Here is a 20,930-nt window from a genome sequence, read left to right on the forward strand (position 1 = left end):
TTCTAATGTGATTGAAGATTAAATATTTAATGTTTCCACAAACATTGAAAATGCAGACAGTCACACTGAAAATGTCGAGAGTGATAATACGGATGTTGCCTTTGAGACTACTGAGTGTTAATAAACATTGAGGAAATAGATTCTGTCCTCTCTGGCAACCTCCATCCTGCCCTCACTAACATGTGTCCCAAGATCCAGCTTTGATCCTGTGGCTAGGACTCAGTGCATTATTGGCAGAGGCTACCAGTCCAGCTGGTAATGAACAGCTGCTGACCTCTGGTCGGCATCTCTGGAGGCAGAAATTCCATGCCAGTGCGCTCTTGATTGTGTGGAAGGCCTGATGACTTAAGCATCTGAGAGGCGCTTAATGATGTTGGGCTTCTCCCTTGGAAACAATGGGATTCCCACCAATTCTCCAACCCCATCGTGAGGGGATCCGCGACTCGAACAAAATGTAGCCCATGATTTCGGGTTGATGACTTTTCACCTGAGCTCTGATCGAGCTCCTGACCAAAGAGGGATTCTGCTGTTCTGGCAGGACTAAGTTCTCACAATTGCACCCATTAGCTCTGTGACTGGGATTTTCCGGCCCCGTCCTTGGTTGGAATCATTCTGGGCAGGATGGAAAATTTAACAGATCAGTCAAAAGTCCATTGCCTTCAGGTGGGAATTCCCTGCCTGTTTCTTCCTCCACAGAATTGACCTGCTGAATGTTTCCAGGATTTTCTGGGTTTTTTTATCATTGGTAAATAACCAGTTTGCACAGGAAAATTATATCCTTAAGTTTGAAAATGTACAAGAATGCAGATAAAAATAAAATAACATATCAAAAGTGTAATATCTTGCACATTAATTGAGGCAAAGGAAATAGATGACTATTAAAGAAAATCCGGTTTTGAGGTCTTGGAAAAGAGTTGGTTGAAGCAGGAAATAGTGAGCAAGTGAATTACAATGTATATTAGAAGGAAGAAGTGAGGGCATTCATTATGAATGATAATCATTATCAAACAGATGAGAGTCGATTGCAGCGAAACGCGATAGGGAAATCCCCTACAGATATGTGCTGTCTCTGCGCCAGGCAATGATCTCCACAGTTGAGAACATACACCGTTAGGAAGTGTGCACGAATAGATATTAGGTGAGGTCTCAGCTACTGTGTCCATTTCACAACTGCATAATTTACCCAAGCACCCAAGTCAGTGATGGGTAATTGGGTGCTGCCTTGAAAGCTGCAATTTTACCCTAGAAAGGAATCAACCACTTCAGGAGAGGAGGGGAGGAGACACAATTAAAAAGAAAAAATGTTTTTAAATTGAACATCAAACACACATACGCAAGAACATACAAACAGACGTATTAGAAGCAGGTGTAGACCATTCGGCCCCTTGAGTCAGCTCCTCGATTCAGTGAGATCATCGCTGATCTGATTGTAACGTCAATTTTGACAACCCCTGATAAGACACTATCGAGCTCTGCCTTAACAATATTCAAAAATTCTGCTTCCATTTTTGGGGAAGAGAGTTCCACAGACTCAACCCTCAGAAAAAAAATTCTCCTCATCTCCATCTTAAATGAGTGATCCTGTATTTTTAAACAGTGATGGCTAGTTCTAGATTTTCTGACAAGATGAACCACCCGCTCCATATCCACTGTCTCAATACCCTTCAGAATCTTAAAGGTTTTGATTCAGTTGCTTCTTACTCTTCTAAACTCTAGCGGATACAAACTTAACCTCCGCAACCTTCCCTCATAAGACAACCTGCCCATTCCAGGTATTAGTCTAGTAAACCTTAGACCATACGACCATGAGACATAGGAGCAGAATTAAGCCACTTGGCCCATCGAGTCTGCTCCGCCATTCAATCATGGCTGATTTTTTTCTCATCCCCATTCTCCTGCCTTTTCCCCTTAACCCCTGATCCCCTTATTAATCAAGAACCTATCTATCTCTGTCTTAAAGACACGCTATGACCTGGCCTCCACAGCCTTCTGCAGCAAAGAATCCCACAGATTCACCACTCTCTGGCTGAAGAAATTCCTCCTCATCTCTGTTTTAAAGGATCGTCCCTTTAGCCTGAGGTTGTGCCCTCTGGTTCTAGTTCTTGCTATTAGTGGAAACATCCTCTCCACGTCCACAGGCCTCGCAGTATCCTGTAAGTTTCAATAAGATCCCCCCTCATTCTTCTAAACTCCAACGAGTACAGACCCAGAGCCCTCAACCGTTCCTCATACAACAAGCTCTTCAATCCTTCCGACCTTCTCTGTCCTGCTTCTAACACTGTTACATCTTTCCTAAAATAAGGCGACCAATACTGTACACAGTAATCTAGACGTGTTCTCACCAATGCCCTATACAACTGAAGCATAACCACCTTACTTTTGCAATTAATTCCCCTCACAAAAAATGATAACATTCTATTATTTTTCCTTATTACCTGTAGCCTTCTGTGATTCATGCACAAGGACACCCAGATCCCTCTGCATCTCAGAGCCCTGCAATCTCTCTCCATTTCGATGAGATGCTTCTTTGTTCTTCCTGCCAAAATGGACAGTTTCGCATTTGCCCACATTGTACTCTATTTGTTAGATTTTTGCCCACCCACAACTTATTTATGTCCCTCTGTAGCCTCCTTACATCCTCTTCATAATTTACTTTCCTTCCTATCTTTGTGCTGCCCGAACATTTTGCAACCATACCTTCAGTCCCTTCATTCAGGTCATTTATATAAATCGTAAGAAGCTGAGCACTGGTCCCTGTGGCACACCACTCCACCCATCAATTTGTCCCAGGAGGAAGGAATTGGAGAAAGTTACAGAAGGGGTGAGGAGGTGGGATGATCACAACTCGTGTGGAATTGGAGGAGCATCTTTTGCTCCTTCTGGTTCTACAGGATGTGTTTTCAGCTTTGAACTGAGCTGGAATCAGGGCTACTGAAGAATCATGATTCAAGGACGCGTATCACCTGCCCCAGACATTTCGACAGGCTTTAGGCTCCTAATGTACACATTAAAGAGGCCTATCACTTGTTTTGGTATCTGACTGCGACTCTTAAAAAAATAATGAATTTAACAGTTGGACCAATGCCTTGCTCAGGTTGGACACAGGCTATTCCACTGCTGAATTGGTACACTCTTTGCTCTTTTATGACCCAAAAATGTTGCACAAATATAATTTTCTGCCTCATTTATAGTAAACAGCATCTCATTGAAATCAATTCTTCTTTCTCCTTTGTGCAATCAACTCACAGTAATGAAACACACCATCCAATAACATAATAAGGCAGTGCAACAGGTATTTTCCGCTGATAGGGTGGAATCTTCTGCTCTCCCCGTGGTGAGTTTGGTGGAGAGTGCAGCATTCAGTTGGGTAGGATAATGGTGGGTGGGGCCCTGTTACTTCCCACCTCCATCCACCCTGATTTAGTCCGTGGCAGGAAAGCCAATGGATGGCCTTCCCACTCCATCAAGAAAAACCCTTAATGACCACTTATGGGCCTCATTCACTGCTGGCATTAACCCAACAGCAGGCATGAGGCTCACCATGCAAGCAGCATGAGAAGAAATCCGTGGTATGTTTACTTGTGGGCTCTTGAGGGGGAGGGCAGGTCACTCAGTCAAAGGCATTCAGTGTCTGATCGTGGGACCTGGCCTTGAGTAAAGGGAGGCCAGCTGAAAGCCACCCACTGCACTTGCTGCCAACTTCCCACACCCCCTCCCCCACGACCATCATCCCACGATCTGCGTTCTGCAGTCAATAAACTGCCCCTAGATCCTGCTTCGATGGGTGTAGTACCAGCAGTAGCCACCGTCTTCCCAATGGCATTGCTGAGTACAAAAGAGGTGCCGGTCTCTGATTGGCAGTGGGCAGGTCTCCCGGGGTGCTAGACCCCAGGGGTGGAAAGCCCACTGCTGATCTTTAAAGTGCCTGAGCTGCACATGATGCAGTGGGCCTTCCTGAAAAGGGGTGACATGGATATCTCATTGGTTCTATAGCTGGCAGCCAAGATCCTGCTGCCTCCACAGGATTCTGCCCATTGAGTGAGAGTCGGGCAGAAAATTCCAGCTAAAGTTAGAAACATTTAATTAGCATTAATGAACTAAATAATACCCAGGAACAATCATTGCCTGCCTGTCACTGTATTTATAAAGCATGAGTAAGTTTAAATGGTACACATTGTGGGATATCTATCATTATGCCATGTCAGGTGTCTTTAAGAAAAGCATGCATGTTACAGTTGATGTCACGTATTTGAGTATATGTAAATTTCCTGCTGTTGATCTAGGCAGGTTCCTGATAATCGTTACTGCATGATTAGTTTGTTGCAATCAAGGCAGATTTATGCTCAGAGATTGAGAGATATTTTACTCAAAGGAGAAGTAAATTCTTTAATGATGCTTGTTGATGGGTTAAAGATTCTTTTGCCAATAATTGACCAATTCAAAATGCATTAACAAAAATGAAAAGGTACACTATCAATTTGAAGATGTGGCACAATCCTGAAACGCTGGACTAGATTTAATCCCACTGTCGTGGTGCCGGCTGATGGGCCCGGAAGCCACGGATCTGGCACTCACTGTAGCAGTTGGATGAACCCAATTACATGACGGCAAGCTCATAAATGTGGGTGAAGCGGGCTTGCCAGTGCATCATGTGGTGGGTGTGGCTCTGACATCGGGAAGCCTGCATCACCTGATGGCTGTGTCGGTACCTGGCTCCATATTTAAAGTGCAGTCAGTCCTGTAGAGTTGGAAATCATCTTGCAGGCTTTTTAAGAAAGCTCTGCAGTTTAAACTTAAAGTCTGAAATTCTGCTGCTCCAGCACAAACAGGACATTCCAAAGCCCAGGGAGAAGATTCCTCTGCTGCCACACAAGGTCAATCAGTGGCATCAATGGGTTCATCTGAGTTCTGAGATGGCACAGTCCAGCCAGCGCAACCCATCCAGAAGGACAGGGTGAATGATTCCCATGCTGTCACTCCCTCACCTTTTCCTTGCAAGCTGCCTCCTCAGTGTCCTCCCCTTAGGGATTCAGATCTGTGAAGCCACTTTAAGGTTGGCCTCTCTTCACCCTTGGTTACGTGCTGTTCCTTTAAATTTTGGAGCCAGTATTTCTGTATTCTGAATTTCCTGCCTGAGGCTTTGCTCAGCATGTTTTTATACTTAGAAAATATTTCCAAGATCAATCCAGTGCCTTGTGACTTAGTTTCCTGAAAGTCCAAGGACTCTCACAATGAGGCACATGTAAGACACCAGCTTTCACAAAGGGGGATAGTGAAGGCACCAAAGACGTATAATTTTTACCAAAGTGCGGGCCAGGATTAAATTGCATTGAATTGCATTTAAATTGTATGCAAGTAGGCTCAGCATAGTGATGAGCTTCTCACCACTAACCATCGAGTTACCCATTTTGATACCTTCCCGCTGCTGACTTAATCATTTCAGCTTTCCTACTGCTGGGTGTCTGATGCACGCGCTCCCATGCAATTCTCCGTGTTTGCCTGCCATCGTGCCCGCTCCAGCTGGCTCCACCCATTCATAGAATCATAGAAACCCTACAGTGCAGAAAGAGGCCATTTGGCCCATCGAGTCTGCACCGACCACAATCCCACCCAGGCCCTACCGCCATATCCCTACATATTTTACCCGCTAATCTCCGCATCTCAGGACACTAAGGGACAATTTTAGCATGGCCAATCAACCAAACCCGCACGTCTTTGGACTGTGGGAGGAAACCGAAGCACCCGGAGGAAACCCACGCAGACACGAGGAGAATGTGCAAACTCCACACAGACAGTGACCCAAGCCGGGAATCGAACCCAGGTCCTTGGAGCTGTGAAGCAGCAGTGCTAACCACTGTGCTACCGTGCTGCCCCTTCAGATGTAATTGGGCTGAGAGTGTGTGTGTGTGAGCATCTGTAAATGATATGATAATTGTGATTCTTGCTGTCCAAATATTGCAGACTGGCACATCCCAAGGTCCAGGACCATGTACTGACGGACACACTGAAATAAGGGACAGCTACCACAACGGCTCAGTGTGGAAAGACCACTCTTCAAGGTGCTCCCACTAAACCATACCAAGTGGCTAGAAACCGTGTGAAATCACTCGGGTTGTATGCACCAGAGAATGTTTGTCATGTTAATGTACATTGTAAATAAAACCTGTAATGGCAAATGCAGTGTACTATACTAAAAGAAATTACAAGGAACAAAGAAAATTACAGCACAGGAACAGGCCCTTCGGCCCTCCAAGCCTGCACCGACCATGCTGCCCGACTGAACTAAAACCCCAAAGAACAAAGAAAATTACATTGATCAGCATAACACCTGTGTTGTTAAATTTGATGTGGAAATGCCGGCATTGGACTGGGGTAAACACAGTAAGAGTTGTTAAATTTGAACAGTTATGTAATGTACTTATACAAATGTGCTTATACAAATTAGATAAGTTTTACCTATCAGAGATGCTTTATTCCTAAAATTTGTTAAAATACATTGACTAACAGTTCAAATTTAATATTATATGAAGTGTAATGCAGATCAGTTTCATTCAATACATGAGCTGCCTCACATTGCTGCAATTCTAATGCTGATACAATAGGGACTTGTTGGACTTTAACCTGGTGTTGTGAGACTTCTTACTGTGCTTACCCCAGTCCAACGCCGGCATCTCCACATCATGACTACCATCGACATCGCAAACTGCCGGCTCCAAGTGGAGAGGATCTCCAAGAAGATCGCGCATATCGACACAGACATCAATTTTCTACAAACATGCAAGAAAGCAGACAAGATACCGAAAGGACTACGGATCACGAACCCACTCAGGTCAACCTTTAACACAGACTACGCTGAGAGACTTTGCCGTCGCACCTCTCTCACACTCCTCAACCACCTCATACACCAACTCTACAGCAAACGCCGCAGCCTGGAAACCAAGATCGAATCCATATTCTCAAGTTGGACTTTAACCTGGTGTTGTGAGACTTCTTACGATACAATAGGAAACAGTGCTGTAGTGTTAATATCACTTGTCCAGTAATCATGAGGTCCATGCTAATGCTCTGGAGGCAGGTACTCAAATTTAATGTACATTTAATGTACTTATACAAATATATACATATGTGGGGGTAGGGCCTGGGTGGGATTGTGGTCGGTGCAGACTCGATGGGCCGAATGGCCTCCTTCTGCACTGTAGGGTTTCTATGATTTCTATGAAATCCTAAGATTAAAATATATTTTGGGGAGGAAAAATATTGTTCTAGGACAAGGCTAGCCCATTTCAGGCCAGCAATGTCCCTAGATGTGGAGGTATCCGACTGCAAAATGTGTGGTATTGAGGAAGTGTTTACCATTGATTTTACATTTCTTTTGTGGGATGTGGTCATCGCCAGCAAGGCCAGCGTTTGTTGCCCATCTCTGAATGCCAAACTCAGTGGCTTGCAGGGTCATTTCAGTGGGTAGTTCAGAGTGATTGCTGTGGATCTGGAGTCACATGTGGGCCAGACCAAGTAAGGATAGCAGATTTCCTTCCCTAAAGGAAGGAAAGGATATTAGTGAACCAGATGGATCTTTAGAACAATTTGAGTACCTGCCTCCAGAGCATTAGCATGGACCTCATGATTACTGGACAAGTGATATAAACACTACAGCACTGTTTCCTATTGTATCAGCATTAGAATTGTAGCAATGTGAGGCAGCTCATGTATTGAATGAAACTGACCTGCATTACACTTTATATAATATTAAATTTGAACTGTTAGGCAATGTATTTTAACAAATTTTAGGAATAAAGCATCTCTGATAGGTAAAACTTATCTAATTTGATTAGGGTGTGCAGGATTAATAATATAAAATGTAATAAAAATCAAGATATTACTTCTGAACATGCAACAGTTCATTAAAACCTTCATTAAAAAATATGACAAATACAGTAAGGTTCTTCACTAATTTTTAATTTAGTACATCAGATTAGACTAATTATTTTTTCAATAAAGTATTCTATGTGACGCAGCATGCTACTTAAAATGGAGATTATTGTAAAATACCTTATAATTTTAGGTTAAAAGATTGATATTTGACTAGTAGTAAAATGCTGAGCATACTATGATAATTACATCCATTACAAAATCCACATGTGATTCAGGAGCTGAGTTCACCTTTGTGGCATCAGGATCATGCCTTGAGCTCCATTCACATTCCCCACATCTATGAAGCTCAAATGCAATAAAATCCTTACTTACATATACTACCCACCACCCACCCCCCCACCCCCAACACCCCAACCCTCTCCCCCCACCAACACATTCTTCTTAATCACACTGAAGTAATAGGCTTGGCATCTTTTTTGGTCCATGTCTTGTCCTCTGATGCTTTTACAGCTGCAGTCAGATACAAGAAATGTATATTGCCGAGTGAATGTGTAATAAGCATGTGATGACTGATGCACACCACAAAGGAATGTAACTGATTGCCAGATTGAAATGTATCAAAATAGTTTATTCTCCTTCTCTCTTTCCATTTCACATTCTGATGTAATTACTGCCAGGTCAACTCCATTGCCACAACTGTCAGAAAGATGCTGTACATCAAAAATATATTTTCATATCCTAAATCTTCAGAGGCGTAAGCAATTCAGATAAAATTAAATCAGTTTTCGATCAGAAAGTAAGCATGCATTCACACCCTCAAATAGGTTGCCTATGTATGATGCCTTTATATGTGTAAAAGTCAATCTCAATAACAGTGAAATCCCACTCTAATGCCCCTTTAGATCAGAGACCTATTTGAAATATAAATAGGTTTGTAATATCCTGTAGCTTTTAACACTGGAATTTTTTCCATAATATTGCAGGCAACGCACACACTGCAGAATCTGCTGATCAAATACTCATAAATTCGGATGCATTTAAAGTTTTCAGTTAAACTGGTATTGTGAATACTCCTAAATAATATTTTGAGGGCAAGGATTGTTAAACATTGGCCCAGATTTTGCATTGATGTTAATGATGAGGCAAACACTATCATTATGAAATAAATCAGAACTTGCAACTTGCACATATGCAGTTAAATGCAAAAATTCAGAAGTTGCTGTCAGAGATACCCTGCTCCCTGCACAGGGAGCAGTGTAACCGTTCAAACCAATTGGCTTAGCATTGAAATTAATGCATAGGCATGAACTTGGGGGGTACTTACCCATTAGTTACCTACTAAACAAGCTTGAAACAGATGGGCCTGATGCACTTTTTATTCAGTGTGATAAGTTATAATTATCAACAATAACATCTCTGGCCCTGAAAGTTTATTTCTACAAGCATGGAGTATAAATCCTTCAGAATTTAATCAGCATTGGAGATTTTTTAAAACTTTTTACGCCTGTCCCTTTTTTCTCTCTTAACCCATCTTTCTTTTTCAATCATTATTTTGCATTCTGTATTATTCACATCTAAATTTATTTTTGGAATAACTTTGCATTTAGAATCTAAACCAGAAAGTTTAAGGACACATTTGGCTCAGGGTTTAAAGTCTTTGAAATCAGTTTTCTGACCTAAGGCCACTAGCCACTCACCCACCTGGCTTTAACTGAGACTGGAAGGTAGGTAGACAACCAATTTTCTATAAGGAGTCAGATTGGCACTTTAAATATGATAATGGGACCCCAATGTCATTCATAACTGTGTTCAATTTCCCAGAGCTCGGAAACCCGGCAACTACAACACAGGGGAAATCCAGGAGTTATCCAGGAGTTGAGTGCCTTTATGACTATCTCCTGGTAAGGTAGCTACTTAGGCCTCTGTCAATAAAAACATTGTCTTATAGACAGGGTGTGAAATCTTGCCAGAAAATGGCAGAGTGTTGGTTAAATAGAATGATTCCCACCTATGGCGCCGGTGTGTTTGAGTCTAATCCGATGCTTCATTAGTAATAATTTTTAGGCCCACGAGAATCAGGCCGCTCCTGTGGCATGTTCCCTCTGGTTCACCCATCCCACAATGACTTGACTGCTGCAAAAACTGGGGAGCTCCGAATAAAGGGTTCCCCAATGCTTGTTCCACAAAGACTGCAGGGGAATGCAGGCAAGAAAGCAGCGCCCCGCTTTTCAGACGGGGCCCTCACAGGGATGTTGGATGGAGTGGAGCAGAGGCGGGACACACTCTACCCCGGCTCCAGGGAGACGGCCTTCCAGCGGGGTCACCACCCCCGCCTGGGGTGCAGTGGCAGCCCTGGTCACTGCAAACTCACTCCAGAATAGGATGGGGCCGCAGTTTCGGGAGAAGATGAATGATCTTCTTCACTCAGCCAGGGTAAGTGAAACACCCCCAGTCTCCCACGGGACCCTCCTTACACATCCAACCCTTCCTCTCACTCAGCCACCCTGACCTTTACCAACACCAGGCACCTCCCTCCCTCCCACAATCACCATGTTCCCCCAGTAGCTGCTATGCTCCTCACATTCCAGCTCACACCCAAGCCCACACCTGCTACACCTCATCACCATCTTGAATGTCAACACTCCCACCTACACTCTTCCTCTGTGTCATTGCAGGACAAACTCAAGCACTGCAGCTGAGAGTAGCCAACTGGAGTCATGCCTGGGCTGAGAACCATCGCGTGTTTTGAGGAGTGAGCCCTCGAGCTGGCCAGGGATGAGGAAGAGCGTGCCTGCGCTGCTGGTGAAGTGGGGACAGCAGAGAAATGTGACAATCTGTAACACATATGCTGTTATTCCTCAAGTGAGTAATCACAATGTTTCCTCCGTATCCCCTGTAATGCACAGATGGCATGTCCCTTCTCTCTCAGGCCGACCATCTAAACAGGCTGAACCATCCTCGTGCCCCCTAGACCAACCAGACTGCAGCTACTCGGCCGGGGGGGTGGGGGGGGGGGGGGGCACTTTTGGTGTCACAGCTGTCACCAGCACCTGGCACCAGCACTGATACTCACACCTCAATGGGATCACTAAAGAACAAAGAACAGTACAGCACAGGAAACAGGCCCTTTGGCCCTCCAAGCCTGTGCCGCTCCTTGGTCCAACTAGACCAATCGTTTGTATCCCTCCATTCCCAGGCTGCTCATGTGACTATCCAGGTAAGTCTTAAACAATGTCAGCGTGTCTGCCTCCACCACCCTACTTGGCAGCGCATTCCAGGCCCCCACCACCCTCTGTGTAAAAAACGTCCCTCTGATATCTGAGTTATACTTCGCCCCTCTCACCTTGAGCCCGTGACCCCTCGTGATCGTCACCTCCGACCTGGGAAAAAGCTTCCCACTGTTCACCCTATCTATACCCTTCATAATCTTGTACACCTCTATTAGATCTCCCCTCATTCTCCGTCTTTCCAGGGAGAACAACCCCAGTTTACCCAATCTCTCCTCATAGCTAAGACCCTCCATACCAGGCAACATCCTGGTAAACCTTCTCTGCACTCTCTCTAACGCCTCCACGTCCTTCTGGTAGTGCGGCGACCAGAACTGGACGCAGTACTCCAAATGTGGCCTAACCAGCGTTCGATACAGCTGCATCATCAGACTCCAGCTTTTATACTCTATACTCCGTCCTATAAAGGCAAGCATACCATATGCCTTCTTCACCACCTTCTTCACCTGTGTTGCCACCTTCAAGGATTTGTGGACTTGCACACCTAGGTCCCTCTGTGTTTCTATACTCCTGATGACTCTGCCATTTATTGTATAACTCCTCCCTACATTATTTCTTCCAAAATGCATCACTTCGCATTTATCCGGATTCAACTCCATCTGCCACCTCTCCGCCCAATTTTCCAGCCTATCTATATCCTGCTGTATTGCCCAACAATGCTCTTCGCTATCCGCAAGTCCAGCCATCTTCGTGTCATCCGCAAACTTGCTGATTACACCAGTTACACCTTCTTCCAAATCATTTATATATATCACAAATAGCAGAGGTCCCAGTACAGAGCCCTGCGGAACACCACTGGTCACAGACCTCCAGCTGGTAAAAGACCCTTCGACCACTACCCTCTGTCTCCTATGGCCAAGCCAGTTCTCCACCCATCTAGCCACTTCTCCTTGTATCCCATGAGCCTTAACCTTCTTAACCAACCTGCCATGTGGGACTTTGTCAAATGCCTTACTGAAATCCATATAGACGACATCCACGGCCCTTCCTTCATCAACCGTTTTTGTCACTTCCTCAAAAAACTCCACCAAATTTGTAAGGCACGACCTCCCTCTTATAAAACCATGCTGTCTGTCACTAATGAGATTGTTCCGTTCTAAATGCACATACATCCTGTCTCTAAGAATCCTCTCCAACAACTTCCCTACCACAGACGTCAAGCTCACCGGCCTATAATTTCCTGGGTTATCCCTGCTACCCTTCTTAAACAACGGGACCACATTCGCTATCCTCCAATCCTCAGGGACCTCACCCGTGTCCAAAGAAGCGACAAAGATTTCCGTCAGAGGCCCAGCAATTTCATCTCTCGTCTCCCTGAGCAGTCGAGGATAGATGCCATCAGGCCCTGGGGCTTTGTCAGTTTTAATGTTCCCTAAAAACCCTAACACTTCCTCTCTTGTAATGGAGATTTTCTCTAACGGGTCAACACCTCCCTCCGTGACTCTCCCGGTTAACACGCCCCTCTCCTTCGTGAATACCGATGCAAAGTATTCATTTAGGATCTCCCCTATTCCCTTGGGTTCTAAGCATAATTCCCCTCCTTTGTCCCTGAGAGGTCCGATTTTCTCCCTGACAACTCTTTTGTTCCTAACGTATGAATAGAATGCCTTAGGATTCTCCTTAATCCTGCCTGCCAAGAATATCTCATGACCTCTTTTTGCCCTTCTAACTCCCCGTTTGAGTTCTTTCCTACTCTCTCTGTATTCCTCCAGAGCTCCATCTGTTTTCAGTTGCCTGGACTTAACGTACGCCTCCCTTTTCATTTTAATCAGATCCTCAATTTCCCTGGTTATCCATGGCTCTCGAATCCTACCTTTCCTATCTTTCCTTTTTACAGGCACATGCTACCCTGCAGCCTTATCAATAGTTCCTTAAAAGACTCCCACATGCCAGGCGCGGACTTACCCTCGAACATCCTCTCCCAATCAACATCCACCAATTCCTGCCTAATCCGGCTATAGTTAGCCTTCCCCCAATTTAGCACCCTGCCCGTAGGACAGCACTCATCCTTGTCCATTACTATTCTAAAGTTAACAGAGTTGTGGTCACTATTTGCCACATGTTCCCCTACCGAAACTTTGACGATCTGACCGGGCTCATTTCCCAGAACTAGGTCCAGTATAGCCCCCTCTCTAGTCGGGCTATCTACATACTGTTCCAAAGAACCTTCCAGTACGCATTTTACAAATTCCTCCCCGTCCGGACCCCCAGCTCTAAGCACTTTCCAGTCTGTGCCAGGGAAATTAAAGTCCCCCACTACAACAACCCTATTTTTTCTGCACCTATCCAGAATCTCCTGACATATCCTTTCCTCCACTTCCCGTGGGCTGTTGGGTGGTCTGTAGTACACCCCCAGCATAGTGACTGCACCCTTCCTGTTTCTGAGTTCCACCCACAGCGACTCAGTACATGACCCCTCTAAGTTGTCTACCCTCTGCACCGCGGTAATATGCTCCTTAACTAATATCGCTACTCCCCCACCTTTTTTAGCCCCTCCTCTGTCTCGCCTAAAACACTCATACCCCGGAATATTCAGCTGCCAGTCCTGTCCTTCTTTTAACCAAGTTTCCGTCACCGCAACTTAACCAAGTTTCCGTCACCGTAAGTAGGTAGGCTTCTGGGTCACTGACTGGTAAGCACCTCACAGCTGATGATCCACAGCAGGCAGAGACAGGGACATCCCAGGGAACCGGCACTCAGAGGGATGAGCCCTTCGCCAATAATGTGCCCTTATGCCTGGTAATGCCACAGCTACTGGACCTGCAAAGGCAGAGTCACGAAACTCAGGAAGGGAGGACAGCATCATTCTTCAGATTGCAAGGCTGATTGGAGGAGTCCTATTACCTTCTATCTGAGGAGATGGTGCAGTCACTTCAGCGCGCCAAGACCAACACTCGCGGTCGGCATCTGCAGTGGAGACCTTGGTGCAGGATGTGCACTCCATTGCAGGAGATGTCCACGTGAGCTCCATGGTGCAGGGCTTCAATTGCATGGTGCAAGTACTGGTGGAAATCCAAGTGCCAGTGCCAGCGGATGGCAGGGCGTCTGGATCTCACTCCAGCTGCCCCTCTATCCCATGGAGGTGAAGGCGCCAGGTTCATGCTTATGTAAACCTGTTATAAATGGCGCTGGTGTGACGTCACGCTGGTGCCTGCTGAATATCCAATGAGAGGGGTTGTATTCCAGGAGAGAGTGCTCCCTAATGAGTTGCTAAACTATTAAAATTAGGTTTCTGCAGTCCCGTGGCATGTTTCATGCAACTCCAGCGGGTGAGGGGCCGGCAAGATTGGAACTCGGAAACTCACTGGCGTGAATTGCGCTTTCCAGATTTTGAGCACACGCCACCAATCCTGCAGACAGTGAGAGTAACTCAAAAACCACCCCCTGGATGATTCGTCTGCTGTTTCAATAATTGCTACTCCTTTTTCTGTTGTCAAATTATCTGTTTAATGATGATAATTGATATTGGTTGGTACAACCTGGCTGGCCAGGCAGCAGGGGACCGCAATTTCTAATATTAAACATATAACAGAGGGTTGGAGTTTAGGAGCCGTGGGGTTATGCTGCAACTGTACAGGACCTTGGTGAGACCACATTTGGAATATTGTGTGCAGTTCTGGTCACCTCACTATAAGAAGGATGTGGGAGCGCTGGAAAGAGTGCAGAGGAGGTTTACCAGGATGCTGCCTGGTTTGGAGGGAAGGTCTTATGAGGAAAGGTTGAGGGAGCTAGGGCTGTTCTCTCTGGAGCGGAGGAGGCTGAGGGGAGACTTAAGAGAGGTTTATAAAATGATGAAGGGGATAGATAAAGTGAATGTTCAAAGACTATTTCCTCGGGTGGATGGAGCTATTTCAAGGGGGTATAACTACACGGTTCGTGGTGGGAGATATAGGAAGGATATCAGAGGTAGGTTCTTTACGCAGAGAGTGGTTGGGGTGTGGAATGGACTGCCTGCAGTGATAGTGGAGTCAGACACTTTAGGAACATTTAAGCGGTTATTGGATAGGCACATGGAGCACACCAGGATGATAGGGAGTGGGATAACTTGATCTTGGTTTCAGATAAAGCTCGGCACAACATCGTGGGCCGAAGGGCCTGTTCTGTGCTGTACTGTTCTATGTTCTATGTTCTATATATGTAAGCACTTGATAATCTCAGTCTTTCTAAGCTTTGTGTATTGAGTACAGCCATTCAGTTTCCTCGTCCGAACCACAGAATAAAGTGCAGAATGTGACTGGGAGAACCTGCTACAGATTCCACTCTGGAGAAAAATATATAGCGTGAACATCTCGTGGAATTGCAGTCTCAAACCAGGCTGGAACATCACACTGCTGGACACAGATTCAGTATCATTAGTCTATTATGGGAACAGACTGTAGAGTGGTTTTATTGGTCTAAATGAATATTTACAATTAGATCAGCCTTCTGGGTCTCCCAGGTGCAAAGCATGCTGCAGTGCATGCTTTAAGAAGAAGAGATAACACTCGATTGGATGGCATAGTGTTTATCCCAATTGCCTTTGCTCAGGTGACAAATTGTATTTCTGTGCATCCATAAAGCACACTTGTATGCCATCTAGTTTTGCTTTATTTTTTCCCACCCTTCTAACAGCTGGACACTGCAGCATATATTTGCATCTGCAACCGAGGAGCCTGGTCAGATCATAAAATGGTCAGAGCAACAAGACCACCCAACAGTCAGCCTCAAATAACAAATCGAGCATCAGCCTTGTGTCAGCCCAGAAGGTCAATCAAGCCAAGAAATGGATGTATGTAACATTTCCTGAAACTCACAATTTATATGGAAGAATCACTTCCATGTGAAAACATTGTTGTGATGGTCTCACAAAGCTACATCTAGATTCTATGGAAGTCCTGTATTATTTTGTGTCCCATGCCCACTTTTATTTCTATAATACAGTCAGTTTAAAGGCTTATTCATCTGACAGAAAAAGAGTATAATTTAGATCCAGTTTTGCAGACTGTCACAATCATATTTCTTTTCAAATGGAATCAAGCCACTGAAAATACCAGGTGTTACTAAAGCAGAAAAGGAATAAATCAACTGGCCTTGAAAACATTCTGTGTAAATAAAAGCTAAAGAGACCACAGCTGGGAAAGATTTTTAAAGGATTGGACTGCTTCTATAAGATGCCTTGAATAATGCTCCTGTTATTCTGGTAAGTATTTTTCCCCACACAGTTTTCTTCTTTGCTTTCTCAATTGGAGACAATGATTTGTGCAAGTGTTCGGTTTCACGGGTACTGTATTCCACCCAAATATAATTCTCCATTCTTCACAAGAGTCTAAACTGTGAGTGCAGCCAGACTTTTAACTTCACCCACTATAACACATTCATGCACTCTTCTACAAGAGACATGATAGCAATTGAGAGTGGAAAATTTGGCTTATCTCCCTTGCTTAGTCCTGGGAAACTAAGATTAAATTTCAGCCATCAACACCATGCTGGTTATGATCAGCTGACTTGGCACACACAGGTAAATGTTAACAGTGAAAGTGGTTAGCACTGCTGCCTCACAGGGCCAGGGACCCAGGTTCGATTCCCAGCTTGGACCACTGTCTGTGTGGAGTTTGCATGTTCTCCCCATGTCTGCGTGGGTTTCCTCCAGGTGCTCTGGTTTCCTTCCACTGTCTTAAAGTTAGGTGCATTGGCCATGCTAAATTATCCCTCGGTGTAACCGAACAGGGCCCAGACTGTGGCAACTAGGAGATTTTCACAGTAACTAAATTGCAGTGTAAGTAAGCCTACTTGTGACACTAATAAAAATAAATAAATCTACTTGTGAAAAAATTGAAAGATGATCTTGTATACTCATGTTCACATAGTGAATATTGGGACAAAAAATGCTTCTCCTTGGGTTTGTATGTTTTATGGGACTAACAACAGGAAGAACCTTAGAGCTGTTTCTGCACCTTTTTAACAATTGTCTGTTAACAAACTGTGGAAATGTTCAGTGTTTTTGTTTACAACAAGCTATGGAGATTGGTCGAATGTATTTTATAGCTAAATGCAGTCAAATCCAAATGCATGCAAAGTGGGACATGAGAAATATAACCTGTTTCTGAATCTATTCAAGCAAAATTATTGTAAAAAGATGGTGCACTGATCTGAACACTATTATCACTTTGCTGTCAGTAGAGATAGAACTTACTTTTAGCAATATTAGCAGATAAATGCTTAATGTTTTTGTATGTCAAGTCTTGTCTGCAATATTAACAGAAGCATGGAAGTGTTAAGTATTTTTTTAAGGTAAGCTGGTTAAAACAACAGATAGAGAATTGTCATACAAACGTTAAGTGTTCATCCACTAATATCAAGTCATTCTTAGCCATCAATACACTTTTTAAAAGGTTCATCATTATGCAAAATAGATTTCTTGCTGCAAGTACAGGGCCTTGAAGAATAATATCTACTGCTTAGATTCAGCATAAACACTTGCAATGATCTAGATTATTATTTTTGTATGAAAGCATTTTCTTTCTAAATTCAGCTTTTCGGAAGGGATAAGCATTGCTGATTGGTTGAGTGTACATGTTAAATTTGAGCTGGATTTGAAATACAATCTTGAGTTTAGGGTCAATGCTAGGACAATCACAATTTGATAAGCTTTGAACTTACTTGGATGTAACCTTGAAATAAAAAGTGTGTAAAACTTACCTCGCAAACAAAGATTTTGTACTCTCTGTTGGACTGGGTTGGGAAGATTTCATGGCAAAAACAGTTCCATCAAGACACTGAACAGGATCTTCCAAAGAAACACTTTTGACCATTTTGTTATGTCAAATTGACAATAGCAAGACAAAAAAAACAAGTACAGTATAATTCCAGTTCTACAGAAGGTTGGACTTCAACTGATACCTGCATGGAGCTTATTAGGAAAAACAGCCCAGCCCAGCTCAGCTCGATCCAGGCCAGCGAGTTCTTATCAGTTAATGCATGATATATTCATTATTCTGCCACTGACTGCTGCTCAGGTCACCTGATAAGGATGTTTCTATAGAAACCATTACTTTCTAAAGTACTTATTTTGTTGTACATTAACTCTACATTAAATAGCAAATTAATCTTTATAAATAACCTGGAGGGGGTACAATCAAATTCATGCCATTATGACCAGCAAGTTTTCAGCCTTTTCTGACTCTGTGAATGAAAACAGCCATACTCGTTTCTAACTAATTGGCTCAGTATACATTGTTAAGCATGATGGCTAAAAAGAGAGGCGACATGCTATTTGACAGACAAAATCCAGCAGAGCTGATGATCTCAACATTGAATCTGTATTGAAAGAAATACAGACAGCTCCGTTTCAATTGTAAGTTGATACAGCCTATTAATTCTGAACATACAAAAAAGATCACTGATCCATCCATTCTGACCTGTGCAGGCAAGGTTCACTCTATGTGCACTATCAATCTGCACCCCAGTCACACAATCTCCTGGGAGAGGCAACAAAACAAGAGAGAAAATATATCTTGGGTCAATTTAGGAAAAAACCGAGAATTTTCTTTCCAACATCCAAGAGCATTAAAACAAACACCTGAGAATAGTATTAATTGTTAACGTTCGTGTTTGCTGGGCCAACCTATCCTCTATAGCTTTAATTCAGCTCGCTCCCTTTGGAAGGCCAGTGCAAATCAACACTCACTGCATTTCTGGAAATCCATTCTGGAGTTTGATGACTCTTTTGCAAAAATAAATGCTTTCTAGAATATAACCTAACTCCATGCCTTCATATCTTGTAGTGATACTCCTTAACCCTCCTGTGTTATATAATCCAAATAACCAATCCGGAATCTATTCTTTTAATTTGACAGGGTGTGGCATTATAGAGCCCTAGCAAAACTGGAATCAATGAGAATCATGGAGAAAATGCTCCGCTGGTTGTGTCACATTTAGCACAAAGGAAGATGGCTGTGGTGATTGGGGGGGGTCAGTCATCTCAGCTCCAGGACATCATTCTTCAAGGTCGTGTCCTAGGCCCAACCATCTTCAGCTGCTTCATCAATGACCTTCCCTCAATCATAAGGTCAGAAATGGGGGGTGGTCGTTGATGTTTGCACAATGTTCACCACCATTCGTGGCTCCTCAGATACTGAAGCAATCCATGTCCAAATGCAGCAAGACCTGGACAATATCCAAGTAACATTCGTATCACAAAAGTGTCAGGTAATGGCCATCACCAACAATTTGAGAATTTAACCACCGCCCCCTGACGTTCAATGGCATTACCATTGTTAAATTCATCACTATCAACATTCTGGGGGCTACCATTGACCAGAAACTGAACTGGACTAGCCATGTAAGTTCTGTGGCTACAAGAGCACATCAGTGGAAAGGAATCCTCTGGCGAGTAACTCATCTCCTGACTCCAAAAGCTTGTCCACAATCTACAAGGCACTAGCCAGGAGTATGATGGAATACCCAGCAGGTAATAAAAAAGGCAAACAGAATGTTGGCTTTTATTGCAAATGGACTGGTGTATAAAAGTAGAGAAGTGTGGTTGCAATTGTGTAGGGTGTTGGTGAGACCACATCTGGAGTATTGAGTATTTTGGTCTTATTTTAGGAAGGATGTGGTGGCATTGGAGGCACTTCAGAGGAGGTTCACCAGATTGATTCCAGGGATGAAAGGCTTGACATATGAGGAGAGATTAAACAGTTTGGGCTTGTACTCGCTGGAGTTTAGAAGGATGAGAGGGGATCTGATCGAGTTTTATAAAATTTTAAAAGGGATTCATAAAGTAAATATAGACCAAATGTTTCCTCTTATGGGGCAATCTAGAACAAAATGGCCACAGGTATAGGTTGCGAGGCCGGTAGATTTAAAACTAAGATGAGTAGGAACTACTTCTTGCAGAGGGTGGTGAATTTGTGGAACTTGCTGCCTCATAGCGCGGTGGAGTCTGAATTATTAAATGGTTTCAAGAAGGTGATAGACATATTATAACAAAAATGGGAAACAGGAAAATGGGGAACAGGTGGGGAGGTGGATTTGAGACCAGGGAGAGATCAGCCATGATCTGATTGAATGGTGGAGCAGATTTGAAGGGCTGAAATGGTCTATATTTGTTCCTAATTCCTATGTTCCTATGCTCTCCCCTTGCCTGCATGCGCGCAACGCCAACATCACTCGAGAAGCTTGACACCATCTGAGACAAAGCTTGATTGGCATCCCATCCACAAATTCACTCCCTCCACCACCAACATAGAGTAGCAGCAATGTATATCATCACAAGATGAACTACAAGAGCTCACTAAGCCTCCTAAGACAGAACCTTCCAAAACCATGACAGACAATGGCAACAGCCACATGGGAACATCACCTGCAAATTCCCCCCTAAGTCACTCACCATCCTGATTTGGAAATATATTGCTGTTCCTTCACGGTTGCTGGGCCAAAATCCTAGAACTCCCTCCCTAACAGCACTGTGGGTGTACCTACACCACTTGGATTGCATCAGTTCAAGAAGGCAGCTCACGACTACCTTCCCAAGGCAATTAGGAATGGGCAATAAGTGCTGGCTGTGTCAGCAAAGCCCATATCCCATAAATGAATAAAGAAAACATAATTTTAAACGAACAATCTTATCCTTCAAAACCTATGAGCTTGATTTTAACTCCCACTGCCTGGTCAAAACCTAGGGGAGTGGAAAGGTGGACCACTAAAATGAGGCCTGTTACTTCACCATTCTGAATCTGATGCCTTCCCCTTTGGTTCCAATGTTAACGTGTTCTTTTGAGCAAGTAAGCA

The 20,930-nt window shown here is 43.9% G+C and overlaps 1 protein-coding gene across 1 annotated transcript in view; it reads right to left on the reverse strand.

Annotated features, from left to right (window-relative positions):
- Window positions 1–18,031, reverse strand: part of gramd2b (GRAM domain containing 2B) — a 107,128-nt gene extending 89,097 nt beyond the window's left edge. Inside the window, exon 1 of the mRNA XM_078214573.1 lies at window positions 17,838–18,031. Within this exon, the coding sequence (XP_078070699.1) occupies window positions 17,838–17,950 (113 nt within the window). The 5' untranslated portion in view covers window positions 17,951–18,031. The remainder of the gene's footprint in view (window positions 1–17,837) is intronic.
- Window positions 18,032–20,930: the final 2,899 nt, after the last annotated feature.

This window comes from Mustelus asterias, chromosome 6 (assembly GCF_964213995.1).
Source record: "Mustelus asterias chromosome 6, sMusAst1.hap1.1, whole genome shotgun sequence".
NCBI lineage: Eukaryota > Metazoa > Chordata > Chondrichthyes > Carcharhiniformes > Triakidae > Mustelus > Mustelus asterias.